The sequence below is a fragment of the Podarcis filfolensis genome (assembly GCF_964270895.1).
Source record: "Podarcis filfolensis genome assembly, chromosome: 15".
Taxonomy (NCBI): Eukaryota; Metazoa; Chordata; class Lepidosauria; order Squamata; family Lacertidae; genus Podarcis; species Podarcis filfolensis.
Window position 1 is genome coordinate 1,213,478 of NC_139618.1, and position 19,771 is coordinate 1,233,248.

Below are 19,771 nucleotides of genomic sequence, written 5' to 3' on the forward strand. Positions count from 1 at the left end.
AACTTTGGACTAGCCCAGGGCACAAGTAGGCTAAAAAACAGGTAGAAATAGCTCAGTTAACAGTGAATATTCGGTACCGTGAGCAGCTGGCATGTCCACAGGGAGAACTTGGTTTGAACTAGTTTATTTGTCAGCTATAGTCTCAATAGCCACAGTGCAATCTAAATTTTCAAGCACATCAAAGCGGTGTCAAAACTCTTATATGCCATGTGAGTTATATATAATTAAACTGGCAGGAAAACTGAAACTCATCAACTTTGGGGACACATAATGTCCTTTTAATAGTAATTCAATTTGCATCCTACATCTACGCAGAAATTGTGCAAAGCACGTAAGAAAATATTGAGGTACCTTTTCAATTTTGTTACAATCATCCTAGGTATCTCACATATCCATATGTCTATATTTTTAAAGCAATGAGTCACAAATACGGTTTTTGCAATTTTTATTTACTTCACGTATTATGCACATGTCAATTACATACTACAAAAAGTAACTGTCAAGAAAGTGTGTAGTGTTATATAATACAGTGGCACATTTTTACATGTTTTTGATTCTTGTTCGCTTACTTAGTATCTTTCATCCAAATGGCATGTTATTAAAGATGATTAAAATACTTGCAGTATTAGGAATTCCAACAGATTAACAAGATTAAACCACAGCAAGTTTTAGTATGAAAGGCTGGGTTTGACTTAGATGGAAGACAGGATACACAGCAGCCCATTCAAAGAGAGTTCAGTATACCAGTGCAAAACTGCACCAAAGAGAATGAAAACAGGGCAGCCGATGGCGGTGCTGTAGTTAGAAACCTTTATGAGTTACGCTAGCTGTAGCACAAGTTAACCACCCAACACTGACCAAGTGATGCAGTCTTAAATCTCTGAAGTAACTAGGAAGGAAGGAGCTTCACTGTGGCAAAGAAAAAATAGCCTCCGATCTTGTGCAGGAGTTTAATGTCATCCATGCTTCCCTGCCTTCCAGCCTTACTCAGCACAAACATTGAAGCAAATGGAAGTTTGTTTTTTTTGTTCCGTCTCAATCACTGTTGCATTCTTAAACACAGGGACTTTCCCCACACAACTTAAGAGAAGGGGTGGGAGGTCTTCCAGATGTTGTTGGATGACAACTCCCATCACCTCTGCACTACTGGGTGGGTTTGCTGGGCTTGACTGGAACTGAATGCCAGCAACATCCGGAGGACTGTTGACTTAGGCACAAAAGCTGGTTCTCTTCCTTCTGCCAAGCTGATCAGTTCCAAACTGAAATGGACTGTAATACCTATATTTTTTATTTTAAAATGCAACACATCAAGGTTTAATTAAAAATATTGCATTTCTCTGTAAAATACAGTTCCATGACAAAATTTAATAGTGTGAAAGAGGAACTACTAAAATCAACAAAAGCAAAGAAAGGTCTATGGATTTTAAAACTGTAGCATGTACTAAAGCTGTTTAATAAGGAGTTATGTTATCTTACAGGAAATGCTGTAAAAAGAAAAGGGAGGAACTTGCTGAGGAATTGGTCAACTTTACAGAGACAGTCAGGTAGGTCTCAACTATCAAATTCCAGTTAAGGAGCAGAATTAAATAATAATAATCTGCGTTCCCCATAGAAATCCAAGAAGGTTCATGAAGGCAACTGATTGTGTTCACGGCTTGCCCAAGAATTTGGAAGCATGATCTAGATAAAACATGCAACAAGCACCATCAGAAGGAATATTACCTGCCAACCTGAATTATTGATCAGCAAGAGCATTTTGCTAAAACCTGCCTGATGCCATCACACATCTACAGCCAATTTGCATTACTCTATAGGCACTGCCCTTTCAACGTAAAGCAATCGCACTTAAGCAGAAGTGAAGAACATGAGCACTGCAGTGTTCCAGCCCCAAGGGCCTAACACACGGTGGTGTATTCTGCACATGGTCTCCATACTGGGATCCAGCTACTCCACTGCAATGTGTAACAAGACAACGGCCCACTTATATGGGATCATCCAAAGGACATTTCAGTTCTTTATCCTTTAGGAAGAAAAGCCTTCTTTACAATTGCTGAATCTGGGTGGATGGTTGGATTGTTTAAAAAAGGATTTGGGGGGGAAAGCAGCCTGGGAAATATTAGCACAAAAGTTGGATGGTTAAGTAGTGGAAAAGTGAAGGGGAAAAAATTAATTTTGTGAATTATGAATGTATTAGAATCAATCCCAAAGCATTTAAGTATTTCCATTAGTTTATTAAAAATAAGATCTTCATGGAGCCATCATGTGAATGCTTTACAAATGGAAACAAACAGACCTAAATAGCAGGTTTTTAAAAAAAGGTTTTGGCATTTTGATTTCTGATGGCAATATTCAGTGCTTATTTTCCGGGGGTACGCAGGGGTATGCACACCCCTAAACATTTTGTGAATCTAACAGGAAAAGAAACTTTTTTTAAAAAAATTGTTTCTTCTCCAGCACGGTGAATCGTCCATTCCGTTGCTACCCCCGATGGCGGCCTCATTTCCTGTCACGGTGTTTCCTGAGTCTCAGACGGAATGAGAGTACCCCTAACCCCCCTTTTTTTTTTTAGAAAAAAAGCACCGGCAATACTTATCTTACTATACTGAATGAATAAAAGCACGCAAAGACTTTGAGGCACTTCCATTCCTTCCTGCAGCGCATCAAAGGTTACATCTGGAGTGTAGTGCTCAGATCTGTAACAGATTCAGCAACTTGTATCGTTACCCATATTAGTGAATAAAGTGCAACAAACATAGTTCTCTGCACTTAGAAGAAGGCCAAACAGTCTACCTATTTTTTTTTAGGTTTTAATCTCTACTTCTGGAATTAAATCCGTAACTTGCTATGCCTGTACTGGAGACTGATTTCTGAAACCCCCTTTCTTGGGAACCCTGGGGAATAGCCAAAACGTAGAATAGTTATACAATAGCTAACCCATTCAAATGATGGTAGTTATGCAACAGCTACCCCAGTATCAAAACAGTATGTTTAAACAGTCACCTGCAATGTGCAAATTGTACTTATTATGCAGCAAGCAGTTATGATGCAGGAGTTGCAAGTCAAATCCAAAGAGAGGAAATTTTCTTGGCTTAGCAAGTTGTGAGCTTCCTACTTAACCATTCAGGTTTGCTGCCTACAGACAAAGCAATGGGACTGGTAAAGCCATACACAAGAACCCTCTTGAGGTGGCCAAATCCTACTTCCAGCAGGGAGGAGGGGGAGGGGAGAGGGGAAGTGATGTCTCTGATTTACCTATCCTTATGTGCCACTTTTGGCACAGAAGCCATTGAGTTTCGTACCCTGAAAACACAAGCCTCTTTTAAGTGTCGGGTCCCAGGGATATTTCAACAATATCAGTGTCTTGCAGAAGCGACACTGCTTTTGACATCTAGGAACAGTCTATGGCAGCTGCAGTGGAACGCAGTGTGTTTGTTCCCATCTGTAAGCAGAACCGTTGAGCCATACTCAGCTGAAGTCTTCCTCAGGATTCTGTTGATCGAGCAGCCGGACATGCGTGAACGGGAAGTGTCCTCTCCTGCCATTGCACTCTCCTTCCCACTGGCCACTCATGTTAATCTTGGTGACCTTTACCAGCTCACCGACCTGCAGCCAAGAATGAAAGCACCACTGTTAACAACTCCTTGGACAAGCAGAGTCCACAATTATTTGTTCAAAGTAGTCAGTCACAACACCATACCGAGCCAATAACCCCTTTCCAAAAGCACCAAGGAGAATGGGAAACAGTGAAATTAAGACACACAACCAGCAAAGCATCAGTGGAGACTCTTGGCTTGACTCTTTCAAGACCCCAGAATGGCCTTCCTGGTGCAGCCTGCACAGCTGCTTGCATATTTCCGTTCCACTGTGTCCAGGAGAAAACACAAAGCGGCACCATCTCAGGTGCTGCTCAAAAGCAAGTGAAGTCACTTGGGAAAAAATGAAGCTCATTTAACAGGCAGCCTACAATCACAAAAGGTTTCAGGTTTGAACTGGCCCATTTTATTGCTTTCATAAAATCAAGGACCACTCAGTCAAATGATTAACTACATGCAAAGAGCAGAAGGCAAATCCCGCTTGCTGCAGGAACTGAAGATCCCAGTGGGGCTTGGATTTAGCGCCAAATATATGATCAGGATGAAAACTACCTGGTGAGCCTAAGGAAACAGTGTAGCCTCCCAATAATATTAAGGAAGTGGAAACAGTAACACTCCCATCAGGCAGGCCTCTCTACGATCAGACTCCTCCCTGGAAGCAGGACAAAGCCTTGCAAATCACCTGGGTCACCTGAAAGACGGAGCAAAGCGCCTCTCCCAAAGCAGCTGCCCTACAAAAGTCTGCTTTGCCATTTACTGCTCCAACCTCTTGCTCTTGAACAACTGAAGTTAGGGTTTTATCTACTCACATAAGGGAAATGCTATATACAGTGGTACCTCAAGTTATGAACTTAATTCATTCCGGAATTAACCATTCTGAAACCATTCTTAACCTGAGGTACCACATTAGCTAATGGGGCCTACCACTGCCGCTACACGATTTCTGTTCTCATCCTGAAGTAAAGTTCTTAACCCGAAGTACTACTTCCAGGTTTGCGGAGTCTGTAACCCAAAGTGTTTGTAAGCCAAGGTACCACTGTAGTATGAAAGCATAAACCTCTAAGGAGACAGTAGACCTTATTGAACTGCATAGCAGTGCACTACCTACAACATTTGGCATAGCAATCTATTTGCCAAAGCAATGTGTCTAATCAGGCCTTTTAGAAAACTGCATGGATGTAGAGAATCCCCTTGTCTCTGAACAACACAGAATCCTCATTCTTTTGGATGCACAAGCATACAGAATGAAACAATTCTAAAGTTCAGTATAGGCTGCTCCCAGATTTCAGCATAATTAAACCCTTAAGGGAAAAAAAAGTGGCAATCGCATACACTAGAGACATCAGGCAAGCACACCCTGCCTGCCCAAGGGTCCAACATTAGACACGTGTCACATTTTGTAAAGGACCCCTGGATGGTTAAGTCCAGTCAAATTCGACTATGGGGCATGGCGCTCATCTCTGCTTTCAGGCGTAGGGAGGCGGTGTTTGTCTGCAGACAGCTTTTCCAGGTCATGTGGCCAGCATGACTAAACCAATTCTAGCGCATGGGGCACCGTGACAAGTGCCAGAGACACGGAAACGCCATTTACATTTAGTACTGTAGATGCATAAGGATACAGAACAACATATTGCTGCAAGGTGAGGACTGGCCCCTTAATGGTATGTTTTCCCCGCCCCTTTCATCTATTTTAAACAAAGAATGAATGAAAAATGTGACTACTTTTGATTAACAGCAAAAGGATTCTTAACCTCTTAGGATGCAAGGCTATTTGAAAGAGAAATTGCTTGAACCGATCTCTTTTTGCCCATTATGTACCTCCAAAGCCAAGGCTGTCTTGTCGTAGGCATTAGGGACCCGCTTCTGGATAACCCGGGCAAAAATGGGGCCATTCTGGAGGTTGGGGAGCGGAGTGTTGATGCTGGGCTGGGCATAGGGACCTGGTTCCGGCCCACCCAGTGGCTGTGGGAGCGCACTATCCTGGTTACCTCCAATCGGAGCAGATACTGAAGCAGAGGCAGGTCTATACTTCTCGACGTACGGAACAGGGATCATCCCTCGCTTGCCTTCGCTGTCTTCTGCATTCCACCACTGCTCTTCAGGCTTTTCCCGGATTCTCAGTATGTCTCCTTTTTTAAATGGAAGATCTTCCTCATCATTGCCATTAAAGTCAAAGAGAGCACGCACATACTCAGCCTCTTCCTGCCTCAGCTGCACATCACTGTTATGTTTGGATTTTGAAACAGGTTCTATCAAGGTTGTAGTGTCCAAGTAGTGTATTTTGTAGAACTCCAGTAAAGCTGGCAGGGAGTCAAACTCTTGGTCCCCTATTCGAAACCTAGGAGGATTATTTGACCCTGGGAGTGGGAGGGGAGAAAGAAAACTACAGATTACTTACTCCAGAAACTATGAGCATGGCCAAACAGATAACTCTGCCAGTAACTAGCTTTCTTTAAGTACAATCAACTTTTCAATTTGCAACCATCTTAAATATTTAGTTTATATGCAACCATCTAAAAGCACTCTTTTTTACTAAGGCAGTGTTTAAAAATATCTAATACCTCATTGTAAAAGCAAACAGAAAAACTCTCCAGTGTTATGGAGGGTCACCACACAAATGTGCCTTGTCTTGCATCCTCAAGGCAAGCATCACTCGGGCAATCTTCTCTCCATAATGGAATGCATTATGGAGAGAATGCATGCATAAAGTTGTGCATTCAATTTACAGGGCACCATCTGAGCCCCAACCACCAAAGTAACCAAGCCAAGCGGTTTTACAGCACTGTCAACAAACACTTGATTGCAAGCTCGGCAACTGCTGCTCTTCCAAAAGATTTCAAAGGCGCTTCATGCCTTTAAAGCAAGTGCAGGTGAACCTAGCAAGCAGCAACAAACACAACACTGGAACTTTGAAACAATTATAAAAAGCCAAGCGTAGGAGCAGCGCACATCTTTTCGAGGGCCAATCGCAACAGCAGGAAGTTCCCAGCAGAAAGCAAGGAATCAGAAACATTGCTGGCTGGAGCGAGGCAGGATCCTTTCGCGGACCGTCTGGTCGCTCCTAATTTTGTTTGGGGGGGGATAAGAGAAGAGCGAAGGTGGAGTCAGGAAGACTAAAGTTCCCTCTCTCCCAGTATACAGCTAACCGAGAACTGGGGTCCACCCCGTCTCAGGCCAAACGGAGGCGCGGCCTAGCCCGCCAGGAAACCGAGGAGGCTTCGGTCTGCCTACCCAGCCTCGTGCTGGGGCGGCCCCGCCCAAGGCAGCGCCCGAAAAGGCCTCCCTCCGCGCCCGCTGGAGCTGCAGGCCCCTCGCCCACATAACGGGGCGGAGGCGGCGAGGCCGGCCCCGGGGCCCCCGCTCCTCCCTGGGCGCACCTTGGCTGTTGACGATGTAGTGGGAGACGCGGGAGCTCTCGGAGACGGAGAGGACGAAGTCTCCGGGGATGCTGCTGGAGTCCCGCACCAGGAAGGTGCCGTGGCGCTGCCCCTGCAGGAGCCCCACCGCCTCCACCCGGTTCAGGCGGCCCCAGTACCAGCTCGCCTGGTCCTCCGCGTCGAACTGCCCGGCCATGGGCGCCGCCTCGGGCCACCGCCGCACCAGCAGGAGCAGGAGGGGCCGCAAGCCCGGCCGCCGCCGCCGCTTCCCTCCCCCCGCCCTCCAGCCGCCCAAGATGGCCGCCGCCGCGCCTCACCACCCGGAAGTGACGGTGGGCTCGACCGGAAGCCCTCTGAGCAGGGGGGGGGAGAGAGAGAGAGAGAAAGACGCTCCTGTTGAAGCGTCATAACTCTGCGTCACGGCCGGGGGCTTAGAGCTAGGCAGGGAAAGAAGGGTATCTGACAACCCGGAGAAGGAACTTCCGGAAGCAGAGTTTATTGCTACTTACGTCACTGTCCCGAAAGCTCCTCCCCCGGCGCGCGGGGGCAGCAGATCTTTCAAAGGGGCAACTCTGAGGGCCCGAGGGGGCCGCGGCCCCCCAATAAAACATTTGGGGGGGCCGCCCCCAAGTTGATGGGCATTACTATTCAAATAGTGTGCGTGCACCACGTCCTGTGATTGATTATGCGGGGCAGTGCTTACCAGCCCCCCCCCAATATTTTATTCACGTTGGCATCCATAAGATCTTTATGACGTAGCTGCCAACTATGATAGCGGAAAGTGGTGCCTCCATGGCCAGGAGCAGTCTATCTCTTTCTGCCTGAGACAAGGTTTTTAGTTGCCACTTTGTGAATGGGGTTTTATGGATTGTAAATGTTTTATTGATGATTTGTTAAATTTTAGGTATTATTTATGCTGTATTTCTACAGCATAATGTATTTCTACAGTGATGTATGGAAGTGAGAGCTGGACCATAAAGAAGGCTGATCGCCAAAGAATTGATGCTTTTGAATTCTGGTGCTGGAGGAGACTCTGGAGAGTCCCATGGACTGCAAGAAGACCAAACCTCTCCATTCTGAAGGAAATCAGCCCTGAGTGCTCACTGGAAGGACAGATCCTGAACCTGAGGTTCCAATACTTTGTCCACCTCACGAGAAGAGAAGACTCCCTGGGAAAGACCCTGATGTTGGGAAAGATGGAGGGCACAAGGAGAAGGGGACGACAGGATGAGATGGTGGGACAGTGTTCTCGAAGCTACCAGCATGAGTTTGACCCAACTGCAGGAGGCAGTGGAAGACAGAAGTGCCTGGTGTGCTCTGGTCCAGGGGGTCACGAAGAGTCGGACACGACTAAATGACTCAACAACAACAACATGCTGTATTTCTAATGCTCTATTATGCTTCATCACGCTACTGTTATTTATTGCTTGTAAGCTGCAATGGATAACAGCATAGAAATACAATCAAACCAAGCTTCTAAGGAGGCCTTTTGCCACAGGGTCCTGCTGCTGCGCGTCTTTCCAGGCGCTTCTGTGGGAAGCAGACAGGAGGGCTCAATTGGAGTAGACACCCCCACCCCACATACTAGTCCAGCAGAAGCGAGTCTCTTCTCCTGTTTTGCTGTTTGGAATTTGCTGTGGCTGCAGCAGCTTTAAATACTTAATATTGTTTGCACTGGCTGGCAGCCTGCCCCCCGAGATTGCATGCTGGGGACATTGCCACCTCTACTGGTAGATGCTGCCTGGGACAACATGGGTCTTCTGTATGCCAAGCATTGGCCCTTCCCTAAAAGTTGCTATGGAAAAATTGAGGGGAATAGGGCTGTAAAAGCCAACCCCAAGTTCTATGGGTCAGAAAAATTAGAGTGGAGGCAGGAACCAATGGAAAGCAAGTAATATCTTTATTTTTCTGCTGCAGCAGAGTCCTCACCATCACCTTGCAAGGAGGTGATGCCCCAGGATAAAGGTGTGTAAGTGCTTTTGAAGACTTTAGAAGTTGCCCCTTAGCCCAGAGGCTTTCAACCTTTTTGAGTCCACGGCTCCCTTGTCCAACTACAATCTTTCTGCGTCTCCCCTGAGGGGAAACACGCCAAGGCTCAGAAGCCCAGCTATGTTACCCCTTGTCTGCAAAACTGACAGCCCCTCAGCGTTTTTTAAACAATCTCCTTTTGTGTTCCCTCAGGCTCCTCTGCTTTCCCATCTCCTTGGGAGTCTTCTGGACAGCAGCCACCACTCCACCCCAAAGAGAGGTGTCTCCTCATGCCGCCCCCTCCGGGGGGAAAGGATGCCCCCAGCCTTAGTGGCCTGGTGGAAAAAGAGATGTGAGTGGGCATAAGAGGAGGGAGAAAGGAAGGAAAGAGGGACAGAGGCTAGAGTTGCCTGCGGCATCCCATCATTCAAAGCACTCCAGGGTGCCATGCTGAAAACCCCTGGACTAGGGGTCAGACTAGGGTTGCAGTCTTGCTCTCTGACCTATTTTAGATCACTTTTATTTGGTGATATTGGCATTCCAGAAAACAGGGCAGGTGCTGTTTGTTTTGTACGCCCTTGAAGAGACTGAATAAAAATCGTTATTTATTTTTTTAAAAAAGTATAAAAATATAAAACTCAGCCAGATGGGCGGGGTATAAATAATAAATTATTATTAATTATTATTATTATTATTATTAACATCTATAAATTACAAGTGTCATGGTTAAAGCAATTAAAGTGTTAAAATACTGATTTTTGTTTTATACTTTGGTGTTTTATGCAATGTTGCTCATATTTCTTTCCCCTGATGAATATTACATAGCTCTGTTACTTGAAATAAATGACTAAGCCTTGTCTGCGCCCTTTGATTTCAAAGGCTCCGCCCTTGCCTGCCACTCCAAACGTGGCCGCGGGGAGGCGAGCTAAACCACAACTCCCGTCGCGCACCGCGGCGCTCCATAGCCCCGCGAGGCCTCGTGGTGCGCATGCTCCCTCCTGCGTAGCCGGGCGTGCGGGAGCCCCGCCCCGGAAATCCCTTCCGCCCGGCCGCTCGCGGCTCTCCGCGGGACTTCTCGCGGCGTTTGGACGCCGTAGCCTCGCGAGAGCTGGCGCTATAAGCTGGCGCGGGGCTCACGTGGTTCCCTCTTTTTTCGTCTGCCTTTCCAAGATGGCGCCGAAAGTGAAGAAGGAGGGTGAGCCTCGTGGTGGGGTTCGGGGGGGCGCCCTCTCTGGGGCAGCCGTGGACCTGGGGGGGCTGCAATGCGGGGAGGGAGTTATTTCATCCCCTATAATTGCTCTAGCTCTGTTATTTAACTTTCTCTTCTGGGAGGGCTGCTGGGAAGGGTTTGTCGGGGGGAGCTGCTGGTTTCTCTCCCCCCCCAAGTTGGAAGTGGTTTGGCTGCAAGGCAGCCCTCAAATAGGGGAGGGGGCTAAATTATGGGGAGGGAGGAGGTGGTGAATTGGGGGGGGGTTTCAGAAGGGCTTGTTTCCTGGGGAGGGGGAGGCTGCTGGTTTGCTCATTCTTCTTTCAGCACTGCTCGCCACCAAGGGGGCTTGGATGAAGTGGGGTTGGGGAGACTGACATGGTACTGGCCCTCAAATTTGGGTGTAAGAATGATTAGGAAGATTAGAATATGCAGCAGAAATAGATGGTTTGAGGAAACCATGGAAGCATGGAATGGAAGTCGACCAAAAAAGAAATCATTTATTGAATAGATTGAAATGTTTTCTCTTTCCTTTCTTTACCCCCCTCTTCTTTCTTTTTTTAAAAAAATTATTTTATAGTCTACAAAAGAAAACCATAAAATAAATATAAAACAGGTCCAAAGCAATTGTCGTAGTAACAGTAAAAATACTGTTTATTTTGAAAAAACTATAAACAAGAAGAGATGGTATTGGCCACCAGCTTGGATGGCTTTAAAAGAAAATTTGACAGATTTATCGGGGAGGAGAGGGCTTCCTGGGCCTACTAGCCACACGGTCAGAGGCAGCAAGTGCCTCTGAATAACGATTGCTGGGAATCACAGGGATACAAAGATTTCCCTCCTTCTCTTGTAATAGTGAAACCCAATGAAGCTGAATGTTGGAAGATTCAGGACAGTCCAAATTGGAAGGGGCGTTGAGGGACTTCCAGCCCTGACTGAGGCTGTAGGGTGACATGTGTTTGTGTTTTATACCTGTCTGGCAGCCAGACCCATCTAACAAGTGAAGTAAGAGTTCACCTACTGTTGAGTGGCTTTCATTTCTGGCTTTTAGAAAGCTTGTAGGCTTCCTTCTTTTTCAAAATATGTTTTTATAGCAACAGGTAGCTTTCTCCCCCCATCTCCCAAATCTTTATTAACTCTGAGCAGATTTCTGTACATGTTATTCTGCATGTTCTATATCAGTAGAATCTGGCCTTTTCAGAAATGCTGCCCCCCCTTTACCCAAAGAGACACCCAGGGACCCACTATTTAACTTCATTAAATATTTTTTGTACAGCTGTAGTGTTGCTATTGTAGCCCACTCTTAAATCAGGTTGTGACCCAATAGATCCTGACTTACCAGTGGACTAAGATGGTGTTGAGGCAAACACTATAAATCTACCCTTCCCGTTCTCATAAAAAGAGACCTGTTGAATCAGACTAAACATTCAAATAGCCAGCCCAGCATCCTGTTGTCACAGTGGCCAACCAAATAGCAAGCAGACCATGATCACAACAGTACTGTCTACTTGTGTTCTCCTGTGACTGGTATTCAGAAGAGGTTGCACATAGCTGTCCTGGCTAATAGCCACTCAGAGCTTATGGGGTGAAGAAATACTCTTGCCTGTCCTGAATCCTCTAACACTGGGATAACCCACCTTCTTTCTAAATGAGGGTGGGCAACCACAACAACACGCAGTATTCCAATAGAGTTTGCACCATAGATTTGTATAAGGACAGTTTTATTTTCAGTCCCTGATGATCCCTAATATGGAATTTGCCTTTTGCACAGCATCTCGATGCTGGGGCGACATTTTCATTGTGTTGTCATAACTACAAGACCTCTCTTGACCATGCACTGCTAATTCAGAGCCCATTAGTTTATGCAAAGATTTCCTTCCCCCTGTGGGTCACTAATAGCACACGTTTCTGTTACTTGAATTAATGTGGAGTAAATTGCATAGGCTTTAAAGGCCATGTGCTGACAATCCTGTCGAAGCTGTATGGGATGTGCAGAGGATCTTTCCCCCACCTCCCTGCTCATCCTCAGCCCTGTCTTCTCCTTGCAGCTGTCCCGGCCAAGACCGAGGCAAAATCCAAAGCCCTGAAAGCTAAAAAGGCAGTCCTGAAAGGCGTCCACAGTCACAAGAAGAAGAAGATCCGGACGTCCCCTACCTTCAGAAGGCCGAAAACACTGCGGTTACGGAGGCAGCCCAAGTATCCCAGGAAGAGCGCGCCAAGGAGGAACAAGTAAGTCGGCCCAAGAGATGTTCAGCGTGGCCCACCAAGCTCTGGTAGTCAGGCAAAATACCCATGACTTGTCTACTTGTGTATTAAAAATGGATTTTTTTAATGGCATATAGTATCTTCCTGCAATGAGTTCCACAGTGTCTTCCTTTAAAAATTGCTGATCAGTTTCTGCACTGTCCCTCTCAGCTCCAGTCTATTTTGACAGTTTTGTTTATTTTAAAAAAATTTTTTTTCTGAAGAAAAGTAAAATATTTACACTTAGAAAATATCATATCATATTTGGAGGATAAAACTAGATTCTATTTTTATGGTTACTTAATGATGGTACATGAATGATGATTGCTGCTCCTGTTCTCCTCCCCCCCCCCCCCAAATTGTTGAGGGAGTTTGAGAGTTTCCCCACAGGCATCCAGGTGTTCACAGTGAGAACAGGATGTGGGACAAATGGGCTGTTGGCCTGATCCAGAAGAGCTCTTTTTATGTTCTCATCTCAGTGCTTTACGAATGCTACGCAGGGATGTTGAAAGCTGTTTTATCCAAAGTCAGACCTCTCATCCCTCTAGCTCATCATTGTCTACTCTGACTGGCAGAGGCACTGGCAGGAGGGACTTTCCCAGCCCTACCTGCAGATTCCCCTGGGGATTGAATTTGGGACCTCCAGCGTTTCCCTAGTCTTCTACCAAGTCAGGCTGTTGGCCTAGCTATCTTAAGCACACAGACTGGCAGAGGCCCTCTAGGGTTTCAGGCAGGGAGGATATTCCCCAGCCCCACTGGAGATGCTGAGGGTTGAACCAGAGACCCCCTTTTGCACGCAGAACAGGGGTTCCATTGCTGAGCCCATGGCCTTCCCCTTTGGCCAAGGATCAAAGGTGCAGAGGATGATGATTTAGCGACCAAAGCCTGATTGGTTGTGATTACAGCTTAATAGTGACTGATGCACCTGGATCTGTATTTGAGGACCTCTCACCCTCACCACTTCTGTGAGTAACTGAAAAAGCCCCCTTTTGCTGCCCTCCTTCCCAGGTTGGACCACTATGCCATCATCAAGTTCCCCCTGACCACTGAATCGGCCATGAAGAAGATTGAAGACAACAACACCCTGGTGTTCATCGTGGACGTGAAAGCAAACAAGCACCAAATCAAGCAGGCTGTCAAAAAGCTCTATGACATTGATGTGGCAAAGGTCAACACGCTTATCAGGTGAGCAGAGACCGTGTATGTGTGTGTGAGAGAGAGAGAGATAGAGAGAGAGAGCAGGGAGAGGTGGGTACTCTTGTGCAAATGATGGAAACATTATTGAACTGAAGAAAGTGATGCTTTCAAAGGAACCACTGATGCACAAAAAATGCCTCTCCAGGGATCGACAGAGGTGTAAGAATTCTCAGGGGAGGGTATTTGCTGTCTATAAAGCTTTAGTTCATTTTATAATGTACAGTATGTCAAACAGAGAACAATAATAACAGATTAAAATTAAAAAGATGGAAAACAAAGCTGTAAAACAGGCACATAGAACGAGTACAGTGGCATGTGGGTTAAAACAACAACATTCCAAGTACAGAATATTATCTCATTGTCAAGCATTTCTCCAAGATTTGCCAGGCTTGGGACGAGGTTGTCTTGAAAATGATGGTTCCATTGCACATGTCATAAAAGGAATGCCAAATGATATAAAAAGTGTCCGAACGTTCTAGTCCTTATCGACATCTCAGATTATGCACAATTTTCTCCTGATAGCTATATTCCAGAGTGGGTGGTACCAAGCACCTTAGCATCTTGCAACGGGGAAAGGATTGTTTTTGCCAGTGTGAAGTAACTCAAAGCACACACCTAAATTTTAAATGAGGAGCAGGTGCCGTTAAGAGGAAGAGCATGGATTTTGATTTTTTTAATATAAAAAAAGTTCTAATTGTTCAAGGTAGTAAAAAAAGCTGAAGCAAGAATATCACACACCACACTTAGCCTAGGGAACAAATGTGCACCAGGGCTGGAGAGTAGGAGTGGTGCAGCACCGCAGCTTTTGAGACCTAACACCACCTGTCTGCTTCCAGGCCTGACGGGGAGAAGAAAGCCTATGTCCGCCTTGCTCCAGACTATGACGCGCTAGATGTTGCCAACAAGGTAAGGAGGGAGAGGCCGATAGACCCTTTCCCCGTAGCTGTGGCTAACGGGGCCTCGGAGTAAGGGCAGGCAGGGCCTGGCTGCTGGATCAGGCCAAAGGGGGCCTGGCTAGAGCAGCATCCAGACCCTGTGGAAGCCAGCCAAATTCCCCAGAAGGAAGCCCACAAGCAGAATGTGAGTGCAAGAGCGCTCTCCCCGCTTGAGAGTCCTGGAATTACCAGCCAGGAGAAGAGGAGGTAGAACGGCCATCTTCACATATCGAAAGGGCTGTCGCATGGAAGACAGAGCAAACTAATGGGTTCAAATTGAAAAGGGGAAATTTTGAGTAATAATAATAATAATTTATTTGTATCCCGCCTTCCCCAGCCGAAGCTGGGCTCAGAGTGGCTAACAATAAAAGTGACACAGCATTCTAAAATCAATTCATTCTAAAATCAATTCAAAATCAAATTAATGGCAACCATTGGGCTAGAGTTCTGTGAGGATTACCAAAGGATGGGGTCAGACTGAGCCTTGGCCAAAGGCCTGGTGGAACAGCTCTGTCTTGCAGGCTCTGCGGAAAGATATTGGGGCCACGGCCGAAAAGGCCCTGGCTCTGGTTGAGGCCAGCCTAACCTAGTAAACATCAGGAAGAACTTTCTGAGAGCTGGAACAGACTTCCTCAGAAGGTAGTGAACTCTCCTTCATTGAGGGGTTTAAAATAGGCCGGATGGCCACCCATCAGGGATTCTTTAGCTGTGATTCCTGCATGGTGGGGGGGTTGGACTAGATGAGCCTTGGAGGTCCCTTCCACCTTTACAGTTCTGTGATTCTGGTCGTTACTGCTAGATTTTCTGTTATGGCTGAGAATACGTGCTGGCTGATGGGGTTTCTAGGAAATAGTCCCAGATCTCAAATTCTTGGACAGTTTTTGCACTATGAGGCTGAGTTGTGTAGGAAAGTGTGTAGGCCACTGTGAAGCTCCTTTGCTAGAAGATGGCAGGTTTTTCCCCCAAGGAGGGAGCAGCGCAGTGGGTGGGTGTGAATCCCCAAGGGGCAGAAAAGCTGGGGGAGATCAGACGGCTAATGCAATTCTTCGCTTTTTCTTTTGTGTTTCCAGATTGGTATCATCTAAGTGGCCCGTTGCCAGCATTGTACGAAAAGACCTCCCACCTCTGAATGCATTTTGTACAAAATGTTTCCTATAGACTCCTGAGTCTAATCCCACCAGTGTATGTAAAAGGATTTTGCAATAAATTGCATCTTGGGCTCCATAAGTAACTCCAGACATGCTTTCAAACAAATGCCAAAGTTGGGGGGGGGGTCAGCTTTGTCACCAGGCAAGCCCTTGGAGCGTGGGTCTGCAGGCATCTGAAACCATGCTTATGTGTCGTCTTATTCTTCGGGAGCGGAATGATGGCTCCCTGTCTGCAGAAATCCAAAACGGAAGCTTCTGTTTTCAACTTAAAGCCATTTCTATATCTGTTCAAAATTGGGCACTTTCTCTTTCTGACCACGGGGAGGCAGATGTTGCGAGAGACGGAAGCAGGTTGAAACCGGAGCCGTTTAGTGTTTTCTTTTTATAAGGATGAAGAGACTTTCATTTGGAAAACAAGGAGGGTTGTGGGTCCACACGGGTTTTCAAGCATCAACAACTTTGTTTGCCCCCCAACCCAGTGCTTCAGTGGCAGTTAAGCTAGTGCCAAAATCTGTTTGGCAAAAGACGAGCCTTGAGGTGGTTAGCCCTTTTTCTATCCCAAGGGCTGCATGGGCTCATTGCAGTTCCTCTGGGGCCACATGGCCCACCCACACTCTTCTGCAACCAGGTACGTGCGTATTGATAAAATAAGCCATACAGACACACACACAAGAAAATGGGGAAGGAATAAAGAAAGGGTGCGTCTAGCTATATGTAATTTTACAAAATGTATATGCCGCTTGATAGTAGTAAAGCCTCTAAGCAGATTACAGTTACAGAAAATGATCAATTAAAAACATTTTAAAATGATTTAAGTAAAATATTAAAATGCATGCCAGCATCTACCTGTGTGTGGCTGGTGTTGCCTAAGCAAAAATGTTTTAAGCAGACATGGCATAGAGTTCAGGAAAGGCACCTGCCTGTTATCAAGAGGCAGGGAGTTCTAGAGGGCAGCTGGTGCCACATTTTAGCGCCACTTCCTTACAACTGCAGAGCTGGTATTGGAAAGATCAGAGCGCTTGAGCTCTGGGAGTGATGCGATCTTGCAGGTGACCTGGCCCCAAGTGAATGGTTTTAGACTCTAGCCGTAACACCTTGAACCTGACCTGGTAGCAAACTGGCAACCAGTGCAGATGTTCTTAGAACACAGATGTTCTATTAGCATCTGTGGGGCATTATTCTGCACTAACTGCAGCTTCTGGGTCATCCAATATTGTATAATATTGCCAGAAACAGTTATACCATATAGCCTTTGGTATACCATGTCAGGACTCTTCCATGGGTACCTTTTGGGGTGGGAGAACAGCTTTTACCCTCTGGATGCTGCTGGAGGGCAATTCTTGCTCCCCCTGAATTTTACAGGTCAAAAGTCATAAGAACATAAGGAGGACCCTGCTAGATCACACCAGAGGCTCTTTGGTCCACCAAGCACAATGCCAGCAACTGGTATTCCAGAGCATTGCTGCATCTGGTTGTGGGGACAGACCATAGCCAACACGGCTACTAGCCATAAATAGCTGCCTTCTCCTTGAATGTGTCCAATAATGATAATAATAATAATAATCCTCTCTTAAAGCCACCACTGCCTCGTGCGGAAGGGAGTGCCACAGTTTAGCTGTTCTGAGAAAGGAAGGAGGACTTTCTTTTCTCTATCTTGAATCCTCAACTTCATTGGTTGTTCACGAGTTCCAGTTTTATGAGGAAAAGCTCTTTCTCCATGCTATGCTAAATTCTTTATCCTGTCTCCTCTTCCTCACTGTTTCTCTAAACTAGAGAAAACCCAAACACTGCAGCCTTCCCTCCGTCTGTTTCAGCCACCCTTTTCTGAACCTTTCCCTACTCTCCCGTCACCAGAGCCTTTTTAACTTGAGATGCTATTGAGGGTTGAACCTGGCACCCTCTGCCTGCTGCAATGTGGGGCTCCGTCTCAAAGCTACGGTTTCTCCCATTGTGCCAAACGCATTGTACCCGTGGGAGAGTTGAGAAGACGCTGCTTTAGTCAACAGCTGCCTTGGGGGCTCTTGGGGCGAAATGCAAGACGCCCTTCCCAGCTGCCTTTGCGCCTGGCCTGATTGGAAATCCGAATTGCTTTGTTAGCAATCCAGCCGCAGGAAATCTGATTCAGATAAGCGAGGATGCGATGGATTTTATTAAACTTCTGCACGGTGCAAGCAGAGGACAGGAAGAGGTTTTTCTGAACCTGAGAACCCGCTGGATCAGGCCAATAACCTATCTATTCCCACACCCTCACAAGGGCCAATCAGAGGCTCCCAAAGGAAACCTCCAAAGCCTGGTCTGAGCCTAAGAGCTCTCTTTCCCTCCTGCAGTTGCCAGCCACTGGTATCAAAAAGCTTTGCTGACTCCAACTGGGGAGGCAGGGCACAGCCCACCGGTCTTGAAAGACCTACATTGGCTCCCAGTACGTTTCCCCATTAGCTAAAGTGGTGCTTCAGGTTAAGAACAGACCTCCAGAACGAATTAAGTACTTAACCCGAAGTACCACTGTATATCTGAAGGAGCGTTTCCACCCCCATCATTCTGCCTGAACACTGAGGTCCAGCTCCGAGGGCCTTCTGGCGGTTCCCTCGCTGCAAGAAGCCAAGTTACAGGGAACCAGGCAGAGGGCCTTCTCGGTAGTGGCACCCGCCCTGTGGAACGCCCTTCCATCAGATGTCAAGGAAATAAACAACTATCTGGCATTTAGAAGACATCTGAAGGCAGCCCTGTTTAGGGAAGTTTTTAATGTTTGATGTATTACGGTATTCTAATATTTTGTTGGAAACCACCCACAGTTTGATGTATTGCGGTATTTTAATATTTTGTTGGAAACCACCCAGAGTGGCTGGGGAAGCCCAGCCAGATGGGTGGGGTATAAATAATAAATTATTAGTGGCAGTTCATGGCATTCTCTGTGAATCTGCCTTTTCTTTTAAAGACACTGGGTTGGTCCCCCTCCCTGGGGAAGGGAGTTCCAGAGTTTAACAATGTGCCTCGTGAAGGACTCCCTGGAGCGATGGTGCCACGGAGCACTCTCAGCCTGAAGAGCACTCGGGTGCTCTTAAACTTCCTTTGATTAATTGACAAGAACCTTTGCCTTCCATTTGGCAATAGGTTTGGCTGCCAGGAATTTCCCCATAAGTGGAAGGCATGTTGCAAGTGGGGCTGGATGCTGGGTGCTTTAGCAGAGAGGGCAGTGCCTGTTTGGATCTGAGACGTCGGGTGGGGGAGAGAGTTTGGAGTGGAGTGAAAGAGGAGCTGTTTGAGTGGGGGCCTTGGATGGGCGTGCGCCAAATCACTTCATTTCAAGGAGGTTGTGTGCAAGGAGGTGGATTGGCTGTAGATCCTCACAGCAGCTACAGCTTCATGAAAACGGCCCCAGCATCCTGTTGGGACACCCAGATGCTCCAAAGCGGAACTCGCAAGCAGGGCCTGAACACAAGAACCCTCTCTCCCCCACTATGGTTTCCAGCAGCTGGTATTCAGAATCATTGCTGCCTCCAACCGAGGAGGCTGCGCAGAGAAATGGCTAGCAGCCCTCCAGAGCCCTCTCCTCTTCCATGAATTTGTCCAATCCTCTTTGAAAGCCATGCAAGTTGGCCATCACTGCTTCCAGTGGCAGGGAGTTCCACAGCTGAACTAAGCGCTGGGGAACAGAGCAGCTTAACCGTGGGGGAACCGAGCTGGAAGCTGCCCAGAATGGCTGGGGAAACCCAGGTGGGTGGGGTATAAATAATAAAAATATTATTATTATCAGATGCAGGTTGTGAGCACACTCTTAACGCACTGCAGAGAGAAGGAAAGCCATCACTCTCTGGCAAAAGCTTGCAGCTGGAACACTGCCACCTCCTGGGTTTCTGGGGCCCTCAAGAGTCCCAGGATGGGAACAAGGCGTCACCAAGTGGACTGAGACAAGGACCCTCTCAGCTGAAGTGGTCACATGCCTGAGCAGCTGTTTTGGAGGTTCAATTTCCACAAAGAACAGTAAATACCTGCTGTTCTGTAGGGTTTGCTGTTCAGAGGCAGGTTGCCTCTGATGCTGGAGAGAGAGCATCCAGCCGTCGTGACCAGCAGATTTCTTCTCTGTTAATTTGTCTTAATCTTT

The 19,771-nt window shown here is 46.7% G+C and overlaps 2 protein-coding genes across 3 annotated transcripts; one reads left to right on the forward strand and one right to left on the reverse strand.

The window, feature by feature from the left end:
- Positions 1-428: 428 nt before the first annotated feature.
- CRK (CRK proto-oncogene, adaptor protein) lies at positions 429-7,301 on the reverse strand. 2 transcript variants are annotated; one of them, XM_083587990.1, is made up of 3 exons: positions 6,971-7,301; positions 5,412-5,950; positions 429-3,603 (listed from the first exon to the last, which is right to left on the reverse strand). In XM_083587990.1, the coding sequence occupies exons 1-3, from the start codon at positions 7,164-7,166 to the stop codon at positions 3,466-3,468; spliced, it is 873 nt and encodes a 290-aa protein (XP_083444116.1). In that variant the 5' UTR covers positions 7,167-7,301; the 3' UTR covers positions 429-3,465. The 2 variants fall into 2 exon arrangements, with proteins under 2 accessions (XP_083444116.1, XP_083444117.1); XM_083587991.1 differs by having other exon boundaries at positions 5,582-5,950; positions 6,971-7,263.
- Positions 7,302-9,987: 2,686 nt separating this feature from the next.
- Positions 9,988-15,748, forward strand: RPL23A (ribosomal protein L23a). Its single transcript, XM_083588074.1, has 5 exons — positions 9,988-10,133; positions 12,194-12,374; positions 13,398-13,574; positions 14,423-14,492; positions 15,592-15,748. The coding sequence occupies exons 1-5, from the start codon at positions 10,109-10,111 to the stop codon at positions 15,604-15,606; spliced, it is 468 nt and encodes a 155-aa protein (XP_083444200.1). The 5' UTR covers positions 9,988-10,108; the 3' UTR covers positions 15,607-15,748.
- The last annotated feature ends 4,023 nt before the right edge of the window (positions 15,749-19,771 follow it).

Bases quoted from the DNA above. Each gene is read 5' to 3' on its own strand.
- RPL23A (XM_083588074.1), top strand. From the start codon at position 10,109: ATGGCGCCGAAAGTGAAGAAGGAGG. The intron at 12,375-13,397 runs GTAAGTCGGCCC...CCTCCTTCCCAG, and splicing joins AGCGCGCCAAGGAGGAACAA to GTTGGACCACTATGCCATCA. The intron at 13,575-14,422 runs GTGAGCAGAGAC...GTCTGCTTCCAG, and splicing joins AAGGTCAACACGCTTATCAG to GCCTGACGGGGAGAAGAAAG.
- CRK (XM_083587990.1), bottom strand. From the start codon at position 7,166: ATGGCCGGGCAGTTCGACGCGGAGGACCAGGCGAGCTGGTACTGGGGC. The intron at 5,951-6,970 runs GTGCGCCCAGGG...TCCCACTCCCAG, and splicing joins CTACATCGTCAACAGCCAAG to GGTCAAATAATCCTCCTAGG. The intron at 3,604-5,411 runs GTACATAATGGG...TCTTGGCTGCAG, and splicing joins AGACAGCCTTGGCTTTGGAG to GTCGGTGAGCTGGTAAAGGT.